Source organism: Chelonoidis abingdonii, chromosome 3 (genome assembly GCF_003597395.2).
Source record: "Chelonoidis abingdonii isolate Lonesome George chromosome 3, CheloAbing_2.0, whole genome shotgun sequence".
NCBI classification, from domain to species: Eukaryota; Metazoa; Chordata; order Testudines; family Testudinidae; genus Chelonoidis; species Chelonoidis abingdonii.
The window spans coordinates 140,926,038-140,944,220 of record NC_133771.1 but is presented as its reverse complement, the minus strand read 5'-3'; the positions used below and the strand labels follow the sequence as shown (position 1 = coordinate 140,944,220).

The 18,183-nt window shown below is 38.8% G+C and overlaps 1 protein-coding gene across 2 annotated transcripts in view; it reads right to left on the bottom strand.

The window, feature by feature from the left end:
* ACTN2 (actinin alpha 2) overlaps window positions 1-18,183 on the bottom strand; it is a 163,458-nt gene that overhangs the window by 30,522 nt on the left and 114,753 nt on the right. Inside the window, exons 6-12 of one of the 2 annotated variants that reach the window (XM_032775032.2) lie at window positions 17,266-17,353; window positions 15,927-16,005; window positions 10,658-10,739; window positions 6,568-6,653; window positions 5,352-5,444; window positions 3,476-3,706; window positions 2,104-2,251 (exon numbers count right to left, since the gene is read on the bottom strand). In XM_032775032.2, the coding sequence (XP_032630923.1) occupies window positions 2,104-2,251; window positions 3,476-3,706; window positions 5,352-5,444; window positions 6,568-6,653; window positions 10,658-10,739; window positions 15,927-16,005; window positions 17,266-17,353 (807 nt within the window). Of the gene's footprint in view, window positions 1-2,103; window positions 2,252-3,475; window positions 3,707-5,351; window positions 5,445-6,567; window positions 6,654-8,157; window positions 8,244-10,657; window positions 10,740-15,926; window positions 16,006-17,265; window positions 17,354-18,183 lie in introns of both variants that reach the window. The other variant, XM_032775033.2, reaches the window with a different exon arrangement.

The window sequence follows — 18,183 nt, the reverse complement described above, 5'->3', positions numbered from 1 at the left end:
TGGTACGTTGATCAACATACTGGTTATTCTTCGCTCAGTGAACCACTATCTGTGATGGTTTAAGGCAGGCCTAGAAACTCTATTTTTTGGTTCCATATCTTTCAGGTACTGACAAGCACTTCAGTGGGCTTTTTCACACCTAGCATTGAACTGCAATTTATTCTCACTGTCTGTGGACGTACATGAATTTTGAAACTTTTGGCCTTGTTGTTGCTGTTTAGTTGTTGTTGAAAGTGGAGTACAGTAAAAGAACAAAAAAACGAGTGTGAGGAAGGGACAAAAAAAGAAAGGGATGGAGGCAAAAAACAACCATTCCCCTAAAAAGTCCAATAATTTTGTTTAATTTCTTTTTAAAAAACCACCAAGGAAAAAAAGAGTGGGGAAAAAAACTGTGATTATGCCCTCACAAACCTCACACAATTCTGACCTACACTCTAAACTTTTACCAATATAGCAATGTTGGCTATGGGTATAATTTTTTGAAACATTTCTGTACCAAAAGAAGCCCTACTATAGATACAGTTATAACAGCATAAAAGTCCTTTTGCTGGTATATCTTATTTTGCTCAGGGCAATGGTATAAGTTATACTGCCAAAAACAATTTTATGTCAGCACTGGGCAGGGTGACTGGCATAGCCATACTGTCAAACTTTTTCTAGTGAAGACCTGGGTGATGTAGTCAGCAATCAGACCAACATGTTCAATGTAAGTTATGTTAGCGATACTTTATCTTCTTTGAAATTCTGCCTTCAATCCATTATTCACTTTGGCCTCATGCCCAAAACCTCCACAAAAGCTCAGATATGTGGCAGCCTTTTCAAATGCTCTTGGTTTTTAAACAGAAAATGACAAATCCTTACAACTCTATCCTAACTTACCAAAGGTTACAAAAGCAAGCAAATAAAATCGGAAACTGAAATATTACCTCTCACTCATCAGGAACTCTTACCATTAGGAGAGACAACTGAATTCACAGACAGCCGCTTTAGCTTCAGTTCACCACATACTATTTCCTAGATTTTAAGGCCAGAGGGGACCATCATTTCTCTTGCTATATATTCCCCTGTGTCAGAGCTACGACACGTGGTCAGAGTAGCACATGCTCAGTAAAGAGGCTTTCAGACTTATTGCAGCTTCACTTCTGGCATTTACTTGGCAGCCATTTACTGATTTGGGTGCTTCTAACCAGCTCAGTATGGGCTTGACTCCGGTTTGAAATGGCCAGGAGAGGGGCTGTGGTGAGAGTGTAAGGGGCATAGTGGAGGCAAGCTAGGAGCATGGTGGGGTAGAACTGCATTACGTAGATTCTCTACTGTGGTAAGGTCCTGAAAGAGACCTTATAGCAGTGCTGTATGCGAGAGCAGCCCCTCAGCTATTCTAAATTACGGTGGGGTTGGACTAGCAGTAACACCCCTCCCCTATGTTAAAGTTTAATAAAAGCTGTGGCCTGCCGCTTAATTCCATGCAAGTATCTGTCCTCACTTCGTTGCTGTGTCCACATCAAAGCAAGCTAGGTTTTTCATTCCCATCTTCTCCCTAAAATTCTGTGGAGGTAAGCTAAACTGTAGGATGTTGTTTGTTGAACTTGGCTAAGGAAAGTCACAATTTAATATAACTAGTTTTGGGACTTGGCTGGAACAAATCCTGGTTGTCTTTGCTGCTGTTCAGTAAAATCACACTCTGCTGAAATCTGCCTTTTACATAGATTCTTTCCTGGACTTACTGTAGCTCTGACTGGTTGGTCACATGACCTGGATATGCAAATGAAACCATGACGCAATCTTCGCAAAAATGCTGGATGATACATTAAACCAGAAGCATGGCATTGTTCTATGGATCTTAAAAACCGGTAACAGAAATTTCAACTTGTTTCTCTATTGAATGGTCACCCAATGTAGTTGAAAGATAAATCTCATTAACTACATGGCCGAAAAGTTAAGATGATGAGTGTAGGGGAAAAGGCTAGAAAGCTTTCAGAGTCATTGTTAATTTTAGGTTTACACCACTGTCCAAATTATTCAATAGCTGGTTTTGGTTTGTAAATACTCAGTACTGATTTACAGATACATTTATCTGAAACACTTTAACCAAGGTCTGCTTACCATATGCCCAGGTTTCATGAGTAGAAGCCTTCTGTCTAAATTTCTCAGCCAGATGTTCAAGTCGTTCCAGTCTTCGTATTTCATTCAGCAACCACTCCTCATAACCCTTCTCAGCTTGTTCAAGTCTCTGCCAAGCACCAGCAATATCCTATGAGAAGTTTGGGGACGAATGAGATTATAATCATTACTCTGTACCTCCTCTGACTTTGCCCAAATTTGTGAACTCTACAAGAATTTACAATCTTGCTCCAAAAATGGAAATTTAGGTCCAAATTTTTCAAATATAGGCACCTAAACTATATCAGACAAAATATGTGTAGGTGAGTGCAAACTGGAAACAATGTGTACAAAATGTTATTGTTCATGCAAAGCAGTTATCTATCCAGTGGCTCCATGCATATTTTATATCTTGTAATTTCAGTGAAGGTGATTTATAATATCCTTAAAGTGTACTGTTTTGTGCATCCATTATCAAAATAAAAATTTTTTGGTCTTGGAAGCTGACAGTGATGGAACAGCAAATATCAAAAACAATGTGCACTTTTGCTGGAACATGAAGTCACTAAGCTTTCTGGTATACACTGACAAGTAAAAAAAAGCTTGATGCCTGTTGTGTGGTCTTTGCAGAATATTTTGAGCTTTTATAGATGCACATAGGCACCATTTATAGCCAGTACTGCCAGTCTCTATGATATTTTGTGAGCCAGATAGATTTTTCAGCTAACAGTACTGCCTGTTTATAAAACCTGAACAGCTTAAAAACAAGATTACAGCACAGCCGAGACATTTATTGGCTATATTCCACACCTAAAACACTCAAAGCTCATGACTCCAAAACTCTTATCAAGAGCTGAGAGTTAATTTGGAGGAACTCTTGTTTGACTTCACAGATTATAAGGCTCCATTCAATTAAAAACAATCTACTGCAAATTGAAGCTGAAAAAGATACTGAAACTGTGCCAGGGCCAATCCTGGGCCAAATTCCAAGGTCCTGCATTGAAGAAAACTCCAAATAAAATCAATGGTAACTTTGCTTCAAACACAATCACACAATTTAGCTCCTTCAACAAAGCAGTACTGATTATGTTCCAAAAGAGGGATTTGTCTCTCACTCTCATGGCTGCAGAAGAATTACTGAAGTGGAGGCAGCCTTAAAAAGAGGCAGGACCACAAGTAGAGAGAAATGATCTTAGAATGAAGTACTGAATAAAATAAGTATTATTGATTTAGCATCGCTGGTACTTGAGAACTAGATGTTGCAAGTTGAAATGAGTGAAGATGTTTTGGAATAGTAATTGGATCCCATCTATTCACATATTACTGAGCATTTCAGGTGAAAGGAGAAAAGAGACTGGGCCCATATCTTACTTACTGAAACCATTTTCCCCTCTGATGGCATGAAAGCTGGCCTATTGCTGATCCTCAGTTTTGTCTGCAAGGTGTTGAAATTGATCTCCAGTTGACATTTTTCCTGGACTTTGGGAGGCTTGTGCTTGCGACGGTAGTCTCGGAAGTCCTCTAGTTTCTTCTGCATGGCCTGCATTGTTTTCTCGGGTGTTTTGTTTTCCAGCCAAGGGATAGTGCGACGAATCCATTCTAAAAGCTATCACATACAGACACAAACAATTAAAACCCAAAGCAATGGAAAATGGAACCAAAAAAAAAACAACTGAAAATCCTGAATGTACAGACTCCAGTGTCTTTTCTTTAACAAGAGTGTCATGGCCAAAGTCAATGGCTTAGTGACAACTAAGCAAAATATTTTCAAAAATGACTAGTAATTTTGCGTACCTCAATTTATGCCTAATCTGAGACATCCTAAAGGGACCTGATTTTCTGAAGGTGTTGAGCACTTGGCTTTTTGAAAATTGGGTCTCTTCAAGGTATCTCAAGTTGGGTAACCAAAACCTGAGTTACCCCAAATCACCAGCTACTTTTAAAAATCGTGGCCTTAGCAACTCAAGTAGTCAAGGCCATGCAAGGAGGGCAGACACCAACTCTCTGACTTGTTACTTACAAAACTCCACAAAAAAAAAAAAACAGTTAGTACTGATACAGCATGTTTCTCCACAAAGCTATTTTGGTATCTAGGGAACTCCGTACGTTATTGCGAGGTGTGCATTATAAGCGCGGGCCAAACCCTGCTGTCCTTATTCAGGCAAATTTCCCATTTGCCAAGAAAGGACTGCAGAATCTGACCCAGAATGTCTACAATATATTCAGGAAACTAACTAATATCAGATGTAGTTTTAAAACAGAAAACCTTATGGTAAGAGTCCATTGTAATCTAATCGGTAAAAGACTTGGGAAAGATTAAAAAACAACATTAATTCAATTAATAAACAAAAAGTTGCTGTAGTTTATCTGATAAATTTCACAGTTCAAATTCAGGGCACAGTTTTAATCTGTTTCTCTTTCTAGGCAGGTAATTTCACTGCAGTATCTGAGAGCCTCACAATATTATTAAATTTATCTAGCAAAGGATCATTATCCCCTTTTTCCAAACGGGGAACTGAGGGGATTGCCTCAGATCACACACACAAAGCATGTGGCAGAGTTGAAAACTCTGATCTCCTGAGTCTCAGCACTTCCAGAGATGCAGGGATGCATGATGATACATTTTGAAAAATACCTTTCTCTGGCCTGCCTGTGAAATATCTCAGACTTCATACCCTCATATTTCAGTTTGAAATAAAATCCTTATGGACCACTTTATACTTAAACATCTTATTTTTATCACTTAAAGATTGTTTATATTTATCAATCATGTTACTATTTTTGGCTGAGGGGAAAGAAACTTTTTTTTAAACTAGAATTATGGAAAACAGTAAGTGAATTTAAGATTCTTTATTTGTGCAAGCAGTTATAATGTATAAACCTTCAAAGATCTCTCTCTCTGTTACTTAGATGGGCTCCATTACCACAGTATCTGAGTGCCTCACAATCTCTAATGTGTCTATCCTCACAACACCCCTGCGCTATTATCCTCATTTTCCATATGGGGAACTGAGGCAGAGAGAGGCTATGTGACTTGTTCAGTGTTACTCAGGAAGCCTGTAATGGAGCAAGGAATCGAGCTGGGCTTTTCCGAGTTCTAAGCGAATGCTCCAGCCACTGGACCATCCTTCCTCTCTGATAAAAATGACTGTCAGCTGTATGTAACTTTAATTTTGCTTTATCTTCATTGTAAATAATGCACTGAATTTATCATCATCTGTATTCTATGAACCTCACTTGCTAGCCTTTACCTCGCTTGCTAGCCTTTCATATTCTTCCATCAACTTTTCATTTTCTTGATTCACAGCAAGCACTTTACATATCCTGTTAGCTGCAGTCTCAGCCTGTAAAATACAGAAAACAAACAGGACATAGCTGTCATCATGTTCACAAGCAGATACAAACTTTGAGTAAGCTGAATGTGACTGCTGAAAATAAAAATTGCATTTCTTATCACTGTTAGTTAGTTCTCATGACTCATATGTAAGTTTGCCCTTCTCAGAGTTATTGGGACAAATTCTGCTGTGAGTGTCCCTGTAAAACTCTCCTAACTTCAATGTGCTGCACAGAGTATAAATCAATACAGAATTCATTCCGTTAAACATTAAAGCCTTATTATATATGAGTTAGTTTCACACTAATGTTAGAGTCATTTAATAAATCTTTACTTTGGAAGTGACTTTAGACTATTCTTCAGGTTATGGTACACCTTTACCCCGATATAACGCGACCCCATATAACACAAATTTGGATATAACGCGGTAAAGCAGTGCTCCAGGGGACGGGGCTCCGCACTCTGGCGGATCAAAGCAAGTTCAATATAACGTGGTTTCACCTATAACATGGTAAGATTTTTTGGCTCCCGAGGACAGCGTTATATCGAGGTAGAGGTGTATTAGGTTAAAACAATCATACTAGAAACCTATTAGGTTTGTTAGAAACATGCAAAAGAGGACCCAAGCAAATTAAGAGCCCAGTTCACACAGTTTCTACAAGTCATTTGCATTTATAACAGCCAGAATGTACACAACTGGTCAAAGTCTGCTCTTCTATGCAAGTGTAAATCTGGAGTAATTCCAATGGGTCAATTGAATATTGCATATTTATTCTGATTGTGCACCTGAGATCTGCTCTTGCAAGGAAAGTTGTGCATCAACTAGGCCTGAGGTTCATATGCAAAACAAGGTCTCGCCAAACTTACTTTTCCTGAAAATAGTCTTTTATAACCACTGAAGACCCTCACAATAGAGACGTCAATGGTAATGCCTTTTGGAACAAAAACAAATCCAATTTGCTACAGGGCTTTTAACTGAATCAGGATCAGAAGTTAGTTAAAAACAAGCATCCACATTCAAATAATACCTGGGAATGTTAATTAAAACCACACAGATCTATATTCAGGTGAAAAAATCTCATGGAAATGTGAAACAACCAACCAAAAAGCACAAAGGTACCATTGATTAATACCTGCTCTGCTCCAGCAAAAGCATGGTAGAAGCAGGAAACATAAGTCATGATAGCTCTTTCATCAGGTTTGGGAGTGTTCACAATATCTACAAAAGGAAGCGGGTGGAGAAAAGAAAAGAAAAAAAAATAGAGGCGTAGAAACCAGGCTGAACAAAGAGAAGCACAAAATGGTTGTTACCCTGCCTTGTTTTCTGTATGCTAAGCAGGCACTGGCCCACAGCTCTGTTCTCTGGAGACAAAGCTGGAATAAACGGCGTGTGAGATTTATTGGTGCTGACAGGGAAAAAAAAATCAATATGCTGAAAATCAAACTGAGGTCTTGCAGACAATGAGGTGGAATTTTTTTTCTTTGCGGAAGGCTGGATCTTGCACCCCTATTCATGCACTGTAACTCACAGGAGTAAGCCCATTAACTTCAGTGAGACCACCTGCATGCATAAGGATTACTCACAACAGTAAAGGCTGCAGGATTGCATTTAACAATTTAAAATCTGTCCTGTTAACTAGATATGTAAAAGACAAGCTACATAACTCACAGAATTTTAGCTGTTTTGACCTGGGAAGAACCTCTCTATAGAAGAGTAGCTCAAGCTTGCAAAAGTATCTGTTAGCTTTTTAATACTATATATCAGTATTCCTAGAGTGACCATGTGACATTTGAACTGTGTTCAATTCTCAGTTTCTCTTTACAGTAGAACCTCAGAGTTACAAACACCTTGGGAACTGAGGTTGTTCACAACTCTGAAATATTCATAACTCTGAACAAATTGTTATGGTTGTTCTTTCAAAAGTTTACTATGGAACACTGACTTAATCCAGCTTTGAAACTTTACTATGCAGAAGAAAAATGCTGCTTTTAACCATCTTAACTGAAATGAAACAAACACAGAAATAGTTTTCTTACCTTTTCAAACCTTTTTATTTTAAATTTCCCTTTATTTTTTAATAATTTACGTTTAACATAGTACTGTACAGTACAGTATTTGTCTGTATATGATATTTGAGTCTGCATCACATATAATAAATGTCTTATGCTGCAGTGCATTTGTACATATATTAAAATGCTAACACTTAAAAAAATCCTGAAAATATAAAACTGGGGTGTATTTTCTGAGATTTTGCTATATTTTTGACATCTACAGTATGAATAATATCCAGGGTTTCTGGCATGGTGGTGGAGATAATCTGACTGCTGTTGGGATCTCTTTTTTCCATTTGAGTTGGTTATTTTCATCTTGCTCTTTAAACGTTGATTCAAGTCAATGCACAGAGGTTTCAATTAGAGGGAAGTATGTCTGCTATCCAGTTCAGTAACCAACTATTGAGATCCCACTTGATATTACTAGTAAAGATACAAAATAGTGGGACAGAAAAATATGTTTCTGGAAAACAAACAAATGGCTAAACTTCTATTGATTATACAGAGACTGTAGTGCATAGAGAAAATTAGGCAAAAGGAAATGAGGTCTTGCTCAGCTCTAGGATGCTCCCCTAATAACTAGCGGGGGAAAGATCAGAAGAGAAGAAAATGCTAAAAAAAAACCCACAGAAGGTGAAAGGTGAGATCTGATCCATCTTATACAACCTCACCTTCTGAGCACCCGCAAATGCATGGTAGTAACAGGAAACATAAGTCATAATGGCTCTTTCATCAGGGCTGGCAGTGTTTACTATATCTGTGTAGAAAGAAGAAGGTTAACTGCTCAGACAGTCTAATGGCAATATACTTCCATCTGATGATGATTCCACCTCACATGCTGCAAGGATTTAAAAACAACAACAACAACAAAACCAACCCAAGGTCATTCCAGTTGCTTTCACTCACTCATATCAATGCTGATCATTTTAGGAATCAATAAATGAACAAATTGCTCTACTTGAAATGTTAAAAATATCCGAATATCTAGGATGTACAGGCTTTGCCACATTCCACTGTTTTGTACAAGATCCAATTTTCAAGAGCTATTGGGGAAGGTTGGCAGACGCAGACCTCCGGGGATCAATTCTGCTTTCATTTACACTTATGTAAATCCAAAGTAACTTCATTTAAGTCACTAGACTTACTCACTCCAGAGTTAACCATGTGTGAATGTAAGTAGAGTTTGACCTAGTAACTCAGTTATGGATGTAAAAGTGCATGTGAAGCATGTTAAAACAGTGTCCCTATATTCTGCCTGCCCTGCTCTATGTTCTCACCAGTAGCAGAGTACTGAACTGTATCCGAAACCTGCAAAACAAGCATATATGTGCTACTGTGATCCAGAATAAATTTAGTACTCAGAAAAGCTTTGATTTTTAACAGTTTTGCATCCTTTGAGCCAGATTCTATTTTAAGTTAACCTCAACATAAATCATAACAAAGTTTAGCCTCTTATCTTGGAAGGCTGATGGCTTTTTCATCATTATGGGAGGAAATAACTAGAACGCCAGTTAGGATATGACTGAAGTTTGGGTACATTGACAATGATGGTCCTTTTAACACTCTGCAACAGATAAGGGCAGAACGTGACCAAGCATTTCATACTGATTATCAGTGAAGAGGCTTTTTGAACGGCATTAGCACCAATGCAAAAATGCCCATAGTAGGGTTGGGGAGATGACCAGGGAAAGCAGATAAAATTTCTAAAGTTAACTGTAGGATTTTATAAGATAATAACCAATATATTTCATAATTCATCATCAGTTTCTTTTATTTTACAGGGGTTAAGCATGAACTTTTGAAAAGATTATATTAAAAGAATCTGAAAATTGAAATAAAAGCTGACAGCACATATTTGGATATTTCACATATTCATGATTATTCTAATAAAGTATCTTTTTTCTTTTAAGGTGTAAAATGGTAGGATAGGGAATACAATATTAAGGAAGCTGAACAAAAAAGAAAACAGTAATGGATATTCGTATCTATGAATAAGGAGATGGTAGATATGTTAAATAATTACCTTTCATCTTAGTTTACAGAAAGAAGGACACGGTGTTACTTAAAACAGGAGTCAGATTTCCAGGAACAAAGAGAGAATCAATTTTGAAGCATGAAATCGATGCTAGAAATCACTGAGTGATTTAGGTGGGGTTTTCAAAAGCACCCAGTACTAATTCTACTGCCATTTATTTCAATGGGAGCAGGCAGGCCAAGACTGAGTGCTTGGGAACATTCCACCCATTGAGACCAGTCAACTGACAAGATACCAGATCAGAATTAATATATTTAAAGTAGCAAATTTTCATATTTTGGCTCCATTCATGCCCAGACTACAGATTAGTTAGTTCCAAGAGTTACTTTAACATCATCTTCATATTGTTTCTAGAAAGACTCTGAAGTCTTTTTAAAGGACTCAGATATGGGACTACTCATTAAAACTGATCATTCGGAAAAAATCCAAATAAAGGTTCTGTTGTTGTTGTTGTTTTAAACAACAGTAATTTCCTCAACTTCAGCTTCGAGCATGGGTGGCACATGTTCCCAGCTGTATATTTGGGAAGGACTATATTAGCTATAGTTCTCCTTTTAAAGTCTTGATTTCAGCAGTATACAATGTTCGTGTGTTTTTAAACTGTTAACATCTGTCCACCATCTTGTGTTACAGTCAGATTTTAAGCTCTTTGGGGAAGAGACTGTCTTTTTGTTCTGTTTGTATAGCTCCTAGCACAATGGGGTCCTGATCTAGGATTGGGACCCTCAGTGCTACTGCAATATAAATAGTAAATAATAATATTTAACAGAACAAAAAAGTGAAATTCTCCAGCACACAAGAAACTAAAAAGGAGGAATACACCTCTACCTCAATATAACGCGACCCGATATAACACAAATTTAGATTTAACATGGTAAAGCAGCGCTCCAGGGGGGCGGGGCCGCGCAGACCATAGCAAGTTCGATCTAACGTGGTTTCACCTACACACAGTAAGATTTTTTGGCTCCCGAGGACAGCGTTATATCGGGGTAGAGGTGTAATTTGAAAAGGAACATAAGAAAGAGGCATCATTGTGATGATTCATGTATAAACAATCTTGAAAAAAGGTATGTACAAGGTAACAGGTTTTACTGCCTATTTCTTATTCAAGGTATATAATAAATTTTAGCTCCCACCTTCTGCATCCAGCATCTTAGGGATATCCAGATGTTTTTCTGCAATTTCCATTGCAAGGTTAATATTTCTTAGAGGGTCATCCTGCATGAAAGCAAAAATTAGAACCAGTTAAACACCAGATGTTTTTCTCATAGCAAGAAGGGTACAGTATGTATATTGAAGATTATTCTGCCTGATACAAAGACTAGATTTTCCTCACTGGAAATGAGTCATAATTAATGCTTTCCCAAAAGCTAAGCTCATAGATATAGAGCATCAGTTCTCAAACTGTGGACTGGGATCCCATTTTAATGGGGATGTCAGGGCTGGCTTAGACTTACTGTGGCCTGGGGGTGAACCTGACGCCCAAATCCCACTGCCCAGGGCCAAAGCGTTGGGGCTCAGGTTACAGGCCCCCTGCCTTGGGCTGAAGCCCTGGGTCTACAGCTTTCCCACACCCCTGCCCAGGGCGGTGGGGCTTGGGCTTTGCTCCCCCGCCCCACACACCTGGGGTGGTAAGACTAAGGCGGGTTCAGGCTTTGGTCCCCTCTCCTGGGGTCATGTAGTTATTTTTGTTGTCAGAAGGGGGTCACAGTGCAATGAAGTTTGAGAACCCCTGATACAGAGTGAGTGAGTGAGTCTGTGCATGTGTACACACGCATGTGTATATGTATAATGTGTTTCTACCTTTTCAAGAGAAAACATGAATAAGCTATGAGATACGATTAGGTATCCATTGTTAATTTGTTCTGTGGGGACACAAACATTATGTATTCAATATACACATATACTATGATGAAAATCCGAGATATATGCAGAATAGCACAGAGACATGAATTCTAGCAAGCTCATAAGCTGACTGCTGGTCAAGCTCACATATAATGATGAACAAGCACAGAAAAGCAAGAACAACTAGTCTCAGAAATGCACAGAGAAGCCACTTCAGGGATAGGAACCTTACTGAAATCTAAGCTGCTGTTCTGAATGAGTAACATCTTTAGATCATGGTTTTGATCTGACTTGTTTTTATTGTGAATGTACATATAACGTGGCTTTCAGAGGTGCTGAGAACCTACAGCTCCTATGGATCAAGCCAATGGTTTCCTTTTTGTTTTTTGAAGAAAAAGGAAAGGAAACAAGAAGTAAACCCCAAATCAGAAGCAGAAGTTCAATGTCTCTAATTATAGGTGACGATTACTGTTGGGTTTAGTGCAGGGATAGGCAACCTATGGCACGGGTGCCGAAGGCGGCACGCGAGCTGATTTTCAGTGGCACTCACACCACCTGGGTCCTGGCCACCGGTCTAGGGGGCTCTGCATTTTAATTCAATTTTAAATGAAGCTTCTTATAAATTTAAAAACCTTATTTACTTTACATACAACAATAGTTTAGTTATATATTATAGACTTATAGAAAGAGACCTTCTCATAATGTTAAAATATATTACTGGCATGTGAAACCTTAAATTAGAGTGAATAAATGAAGACTCGGCACACCACTTCCGAAAGGTTGCCGACCCATCACTTAGTGTCTCAGATTAGGGGAATATGCTCCTTATATTACCTTGATATCTCATATTGAAGTCTTAGGGCATGTCTACACTGCAAAGAAAAACTAGTGGCACCAAATCTGAGCTTAATGGGGCTTGGACTGCAGGGCTAAAAATAGGAGTCTAGATGTTCCTATGTGGGCTGGAACATGGGCTCTGAGACCCTCCCCCTCACCAGGTTTCAGAGCCCTGACTCCAGCCCAAGCAGGAATGTCTATTTTTAGCACTGCTGCCTAAGCCCTGTGAGACCAAGTCAATTGACCCAGCCTCTGTGACTCAGTGCTGCAGGTTTTACTTTGCAGTGTAGACAGACCCTCAGTGTTTCACATTAGTATGAAAACACTCTTTGTAAGAGGTCTTGGTTTCTGAAAATGCCATTATGGGTGGAAGACCTTGTCTTTAGAAGAGACACAGTTTCTCCCAGTAGATAGATCTGTTCCTTGCAGGCAGTAACCAGGTCTCATGCTGGGATGGAACTGCTATCCTAGAGAGGGGTCCTGATGTCTCAAGTAGGCTTGATTTTTTTTCTTAAATGAGTGCAAATAGTGAGTTTTAAGTGACAGTGATTATTCCAAGTTTCATAGAAGTCTGTTCTTCACACATCTTCTGAGTATCAAGTATTTAATTTTCTGCATATTATGCATGTGTTTCCAAAATATAAGCAGTGTTCCCAATGGTACCTCTTTCTAGCAAATATATATCATACTAATCAGTCAATTTTAAAAACAATATGTTACGAAGAACAGTTTGCTTTTGCCTAGCCTAAAGATTTTGCCTCATTTGTATATTATTATACACAATAGCTGCATTTTCTAACTTTATTAGCAAGTGTATTTCATTTATCAGGTTATATCAGCTGCATCATTTCAATTAAAAGGCACTTGAAATGTGGACAATATTTAAAATCTATTGAACTTCATTTTTGGATAAATATTTATGTATATGCAACACCATGTATATACAACATGGGTTAATGGCATGTACAAAAACTATGTTACAGATATGAAATACATATAAAAACCAGACTAAATCTAAGTGAAACCTATTGACTAATTTGAGATACTTTTCTTATAGATGAGTGATAGACACCCCCCATTGGTATGTTCGTTGTTAAATCAATTATTGATCAAAGCTCTGAAGACCTGGGAGAAGATTTGTGAATCCTGACATGCTGGGAGATATCCATCACCCATACTGTGAAATAAAACTACAAGCCACAGTAGTTAAAAATCTCTGTTGCAGCTACACAAATACCTCAACTAACTTGTCATAGTCAAGAAGATCAGGCCTGTGTCTATGGATAAGGGCACTGAGAGCAAGACCATCCTTCCAGCTACGAGAAGTCCACACAAGATGCATAGATGAGAAAAGAAAAGAAGGCATGCAGGAGATACCGATATCATGCAAAAGGAAAAACACCAAGACAGTTGTTAATACATGCAAAACAAGTAGCCAGACAGGACAGGAAACATGCCCAATGTTAGGATCTTTCTGTATGTGACTGACATGGGAGTCTCATCAAGGCACATTTGTTCTGTTCTATCTTCCCACCACAAAAACATAGATAAGATGGTTTTACTATGAAAGTTTTGTACACTGTGGGTCAAGGTTGCAGCAGGCCTTCCAGAAAGTTAGCATCTGTTACGCATAAGTACTTTTTAATGCACACATAGGTTGTCTGTTACATAGTGGATATGTTTGTGCAAAAAAAAAAAAATTGCTGGCTGGCAATTTTGACATATTGGTTTGGATTTGTAATTGGGGTAGAATTGTTCTAGGAGCACCGTAAAGAACAAATAGGGGGACCAAACAGCTGTCGAAAATCATTAACCATAAATAAGATGAAATGCCAAATCCTGCTCCTCTTACTCACCTAAGTAAGAAGAGTAGAACTGAGCTCAAAATTAATACTTTCCAAATGCCTTAGTATTCAGATTAACATTTTATGAGTTTAAGTTAGCATTATAAATCAATTGATTGTTTATTATTATGCACCTCGCAGGCCCCAGCATAACTTTTTAATACTTATAAAACTGAACTAGCTTTACAAATCATTTCATTTTAGTTCTTTTTTTTCCTTCAAAGCTTTCCCATACCAGTCAATTCCTTTGTAGAATCTATTTACTATGGGGAGCAATGAAGAATCTAATCTATGATTTAACAGTCTCTTTCCCAAATGTGAGGTGTTTGGTAGCATCTAGCAAGTTAAGACAATGATGGGGTATGTTTACACTGCAATAAAAAACCCACTACACCAAGTCTCAGAGCCTGGATAAATTGACTTGGACTGTCAGGACTCAGGTTGTGGGGCTAACACTGCAGTTTTTAGCCCTGCAGTCCAAACCAGCTGATATGGGCCAGCCACAGACATGTCATGGATCTTTTGGAGCACTGCATACATGCCCATGAAGTCTTCTCCGTGGCTGGCACTGAAGGAGACTTCTAGCTGTAATCTAATTTTAGAGCACAGGAAATTAATGGTAAATCCCCACAAACTGGGATGAAACAATTGTATTCCTCTTTCTTTTCTAGCAATGTTCATCTGTTACAATCTGGTACATCTGAGGCACATGATTGCCCCTCATCCTCACACCCCCTAACATAGTTATTCATGACCCTGATAGATGAGATTTTTAATTTCTTTTCCTTTGAAGACTTTCTAAACTAGTAAAGCCACCAATTTCAACAGCAACACAATCAGGCCGCATTTGCTCCCTCCGTTCTGCTATGATCAGACCCATTGTGAGAATAACAAACTCCCCTTGTTCTGTAACCTAGTGACGTTAGGGCACTATGATGTTTATGCTTGTAAGGGACGTTGGTGGAATTCTGTTAAAAACAAAGTAACAAGAAATTAATATTTTCTTTGTGAACTTTAATTTGTAAGTCTTGTTCTTTCCTGCTATAGATAATTTATTACCCATATTCAAAGGCAGAATTTGCGCTTCAGAATTTTATCTTTAGTCATTACTATGGGCATGATTCTCTACTGCGATAGTTCTCAACTAGGTGTCCAGGGCCCACTGCAGGGCCACGAGCAGGTTTCAGGGCAGGGGCTGGCTCAGAAAAAAAAGGTTGAGAACCTTTACTATACTGCTTTGTGCTTTCCTTTACACCAGTGCAAAGTGGGTGTAAAACACTATCACCAGCATGAGTGGGGAATTCTGTTTTATTAAAATTTCACACCCACTTTGCACTAGTATAAATGAGTTCCCAAAATGCAAAGCAGTGGAGAATCAGACCAAGTATATGTAACGTTAGCTGCTGAAGTGGGGCAGGGGGAGGTGGAAGGGAGGAGGGAGCGTCCTTCTTCCTCAGAATCAGTTTGGTCAGGAGCCTGGAAAGCCAGTCAGAGGGCTTGTCTACATTACCTGCTGGATCCACGGGTAGCGATTGGTTCAGCAGGGGTCAATTTATCACATCTAGTCTAGACACGATAAATTGATCTCTGGTACTCCACTGGAACGAGAGGTGCAGGTGGAGTTGGCAGGGGAGAGTCAGCAGTCGACTCAAAACAGTGACGACACAGCAGTAAGTAGATCTAAGTACATTGACTTCAGCTACGTTATTCACGTAGCTGAAGTTGTGTAACTTAGATTGATCCCCCCTCCTCCCCATAGTGTAGACCAGACCAAAGTTAGTAAGCATTTCTCAGTTCATCCTTAAGGAAACATGCTAAGCAAATAGGAAGTGAAGCAGATCACTGCAGATCACCATGCTGTGTCACCCAGACTGATGACCTTATTTAGCTTGGAGTAGTCAATAAGATCAGGTCGGTGTCTGTGGATAAGTGCACAGAGTGCAAGGCCGTCTTTCCAGCTTTACAACAAACAATAGAAAATAAAACGGAAAAATAAGTTAATACAATCATTACATTGCACAGTTTGACCCTCACTTAATGTTTTGCTACATGCCTGAAGGGCCATGTTGCATCCAGATAATGAAATCTCATGGGTCCATCTTCACTGTGTGGTTCTGTTAGTGGTCCATATACTCACTCTTCTATAATCCATATATTCCTGATTGCCCTATAGTCGTCTTTATACAGTGTATGTTATGTAAAATGCGACCTGAGTAGAAACTGGTTAGCTTCTGTGATACTCCAGGACAAAAGAGGATATAGGTTCTACTTTCAATGCATGTGCATAACCCTCCAGTATATTTATGGTCATATGCATATCAAGGGACAAATGAACCCCTGAAGACTCGGCTAACAGAACCTGCTTGTCCAAGAGTCTTTTTCAATGTCACTTATATCATGCAATTACAACACCACAACTGGGCTTTTCTCAACAGAACATACAGTAGCAACAGAAAAAAAGCTTAATTTATTTAAACACTTTCTATGTAGTACGGGTCTCATTCTGAATGTTGCTGAGCACCTACAGTTCCCTCTATCTTCAGTGGAAGTTTCAGATGCTCAGTACTTCTCAGGATCAGACCTTATAACAATGATCCCGGAGACAATAATGGAGCCATCAACTTAAATCCACTTAGGGATCATGTCAAAACTAATTTACAGACAACTGATCCTGCAAGATACTCCATTCTGGTGGACCAATTGGACTCTGCATGGGCACAGGGATCAGCTTGTGTAGAGCAATTTGTAGGATTGGAGCCTTATACTGTACAAGACTTTTGTAATACTAAAAGCTTTTAGAGGTTCTACTAACCTGACCTGAAAACGTACAAGCAAAGACAATTCCCAGATAAAGATTCAATACAAGTGTTACACATAAAAACTTCTGTCATCCAAAAGGTAAAATTCAATCAAAATAAGCATAAATTATTTTAAGAAAACCTTTTCCCTAACCAAAGATACATGCAATAATAAATCAGTCTGGAACATACCCTGTAAAACAAGAACTGAAGATAGCATAATCTACACTTTGAATATGAACTTGAATTTACATCAGGGTTCTGTCGATAAAAACTTTTTTCCCCATATATTGAATGAGCCACTATACACCAGTTTAAACATTAAGGGCCAAATTATGCTCTTAGTTACATCTGCACAACTGAGAGCAGAATCTGATACAAAACACTTGTATTTTATCCCTTGAAATAACGTGATCTTACCTAAGATGAAAGTTCTGAATGTTCACATTTCTGTAAGGAGCAGTTTTCCTTTGACACCACAGCAGCAGACCTTCTTTGGCTGAAGTCTCTGTAAAGGACATGAGAGAAAAAGAAAGGATGAAAAGGAGCTCAGGCAGACAACTTACTTCCTATTATTTTAAATAATATTCACAAGCTGGAACTTGTTACCATCTGCTTGGGGGTGGCTGTGCAATAGATGTTGATGGTCTCAGTTCATTTCCCCAGGGTCAGCTGTCAACATCACAAAATTGCCACCACCACAATTGGCACCCTTGTTGGCAGTCTCAACACATAAATCAAGGACTAAATAGATCCTGGAGACTGAACTTCATCTCAACACTAGAGATGGTTCCTCCAGGTCTATCATGACACTCCTGGCAGGGCAGTGTGGGAAGCTTGCATTACCACTGCTTGTACATTATATCCTTTAGGTGGAAAGTAGAGATTAGTTTCTAGAATTGTCAGTGACACTTTTCACAATTTAAAACTGATTTAAGTAGACAGACATTTGACCAATAATAAAGTACAGCCAACATGTGAAAATGTCGTTCATGCAAACTGCAAGACACCTTCCAGAGTTGAATACAATTACCCAGGGACAGTAAAACAAACATACAAACAAAAACACTAAAGCAGTAGAAGAAAATAAGAGATACAGAGAAGGGAAAAAAACGCATGTACTCAGAACAGATTTGCAAAGAGGTGGAGAAGCGGACAGATACTGGATGCTTGCTCCAGAAGTCAGGAAGTTCAGAGAGCTGGCAAAAGTGTACAGTGAAGAGGCAAAGATTAAGCTATGGCTTGATGTTTGGAGGCAGCAGAATTTGACCTAACTCTGTAGTGCAGACCAGGCCTGGGTTGCATATGGAAACCGGCAGATCAGCAAGCTCAGGCAGA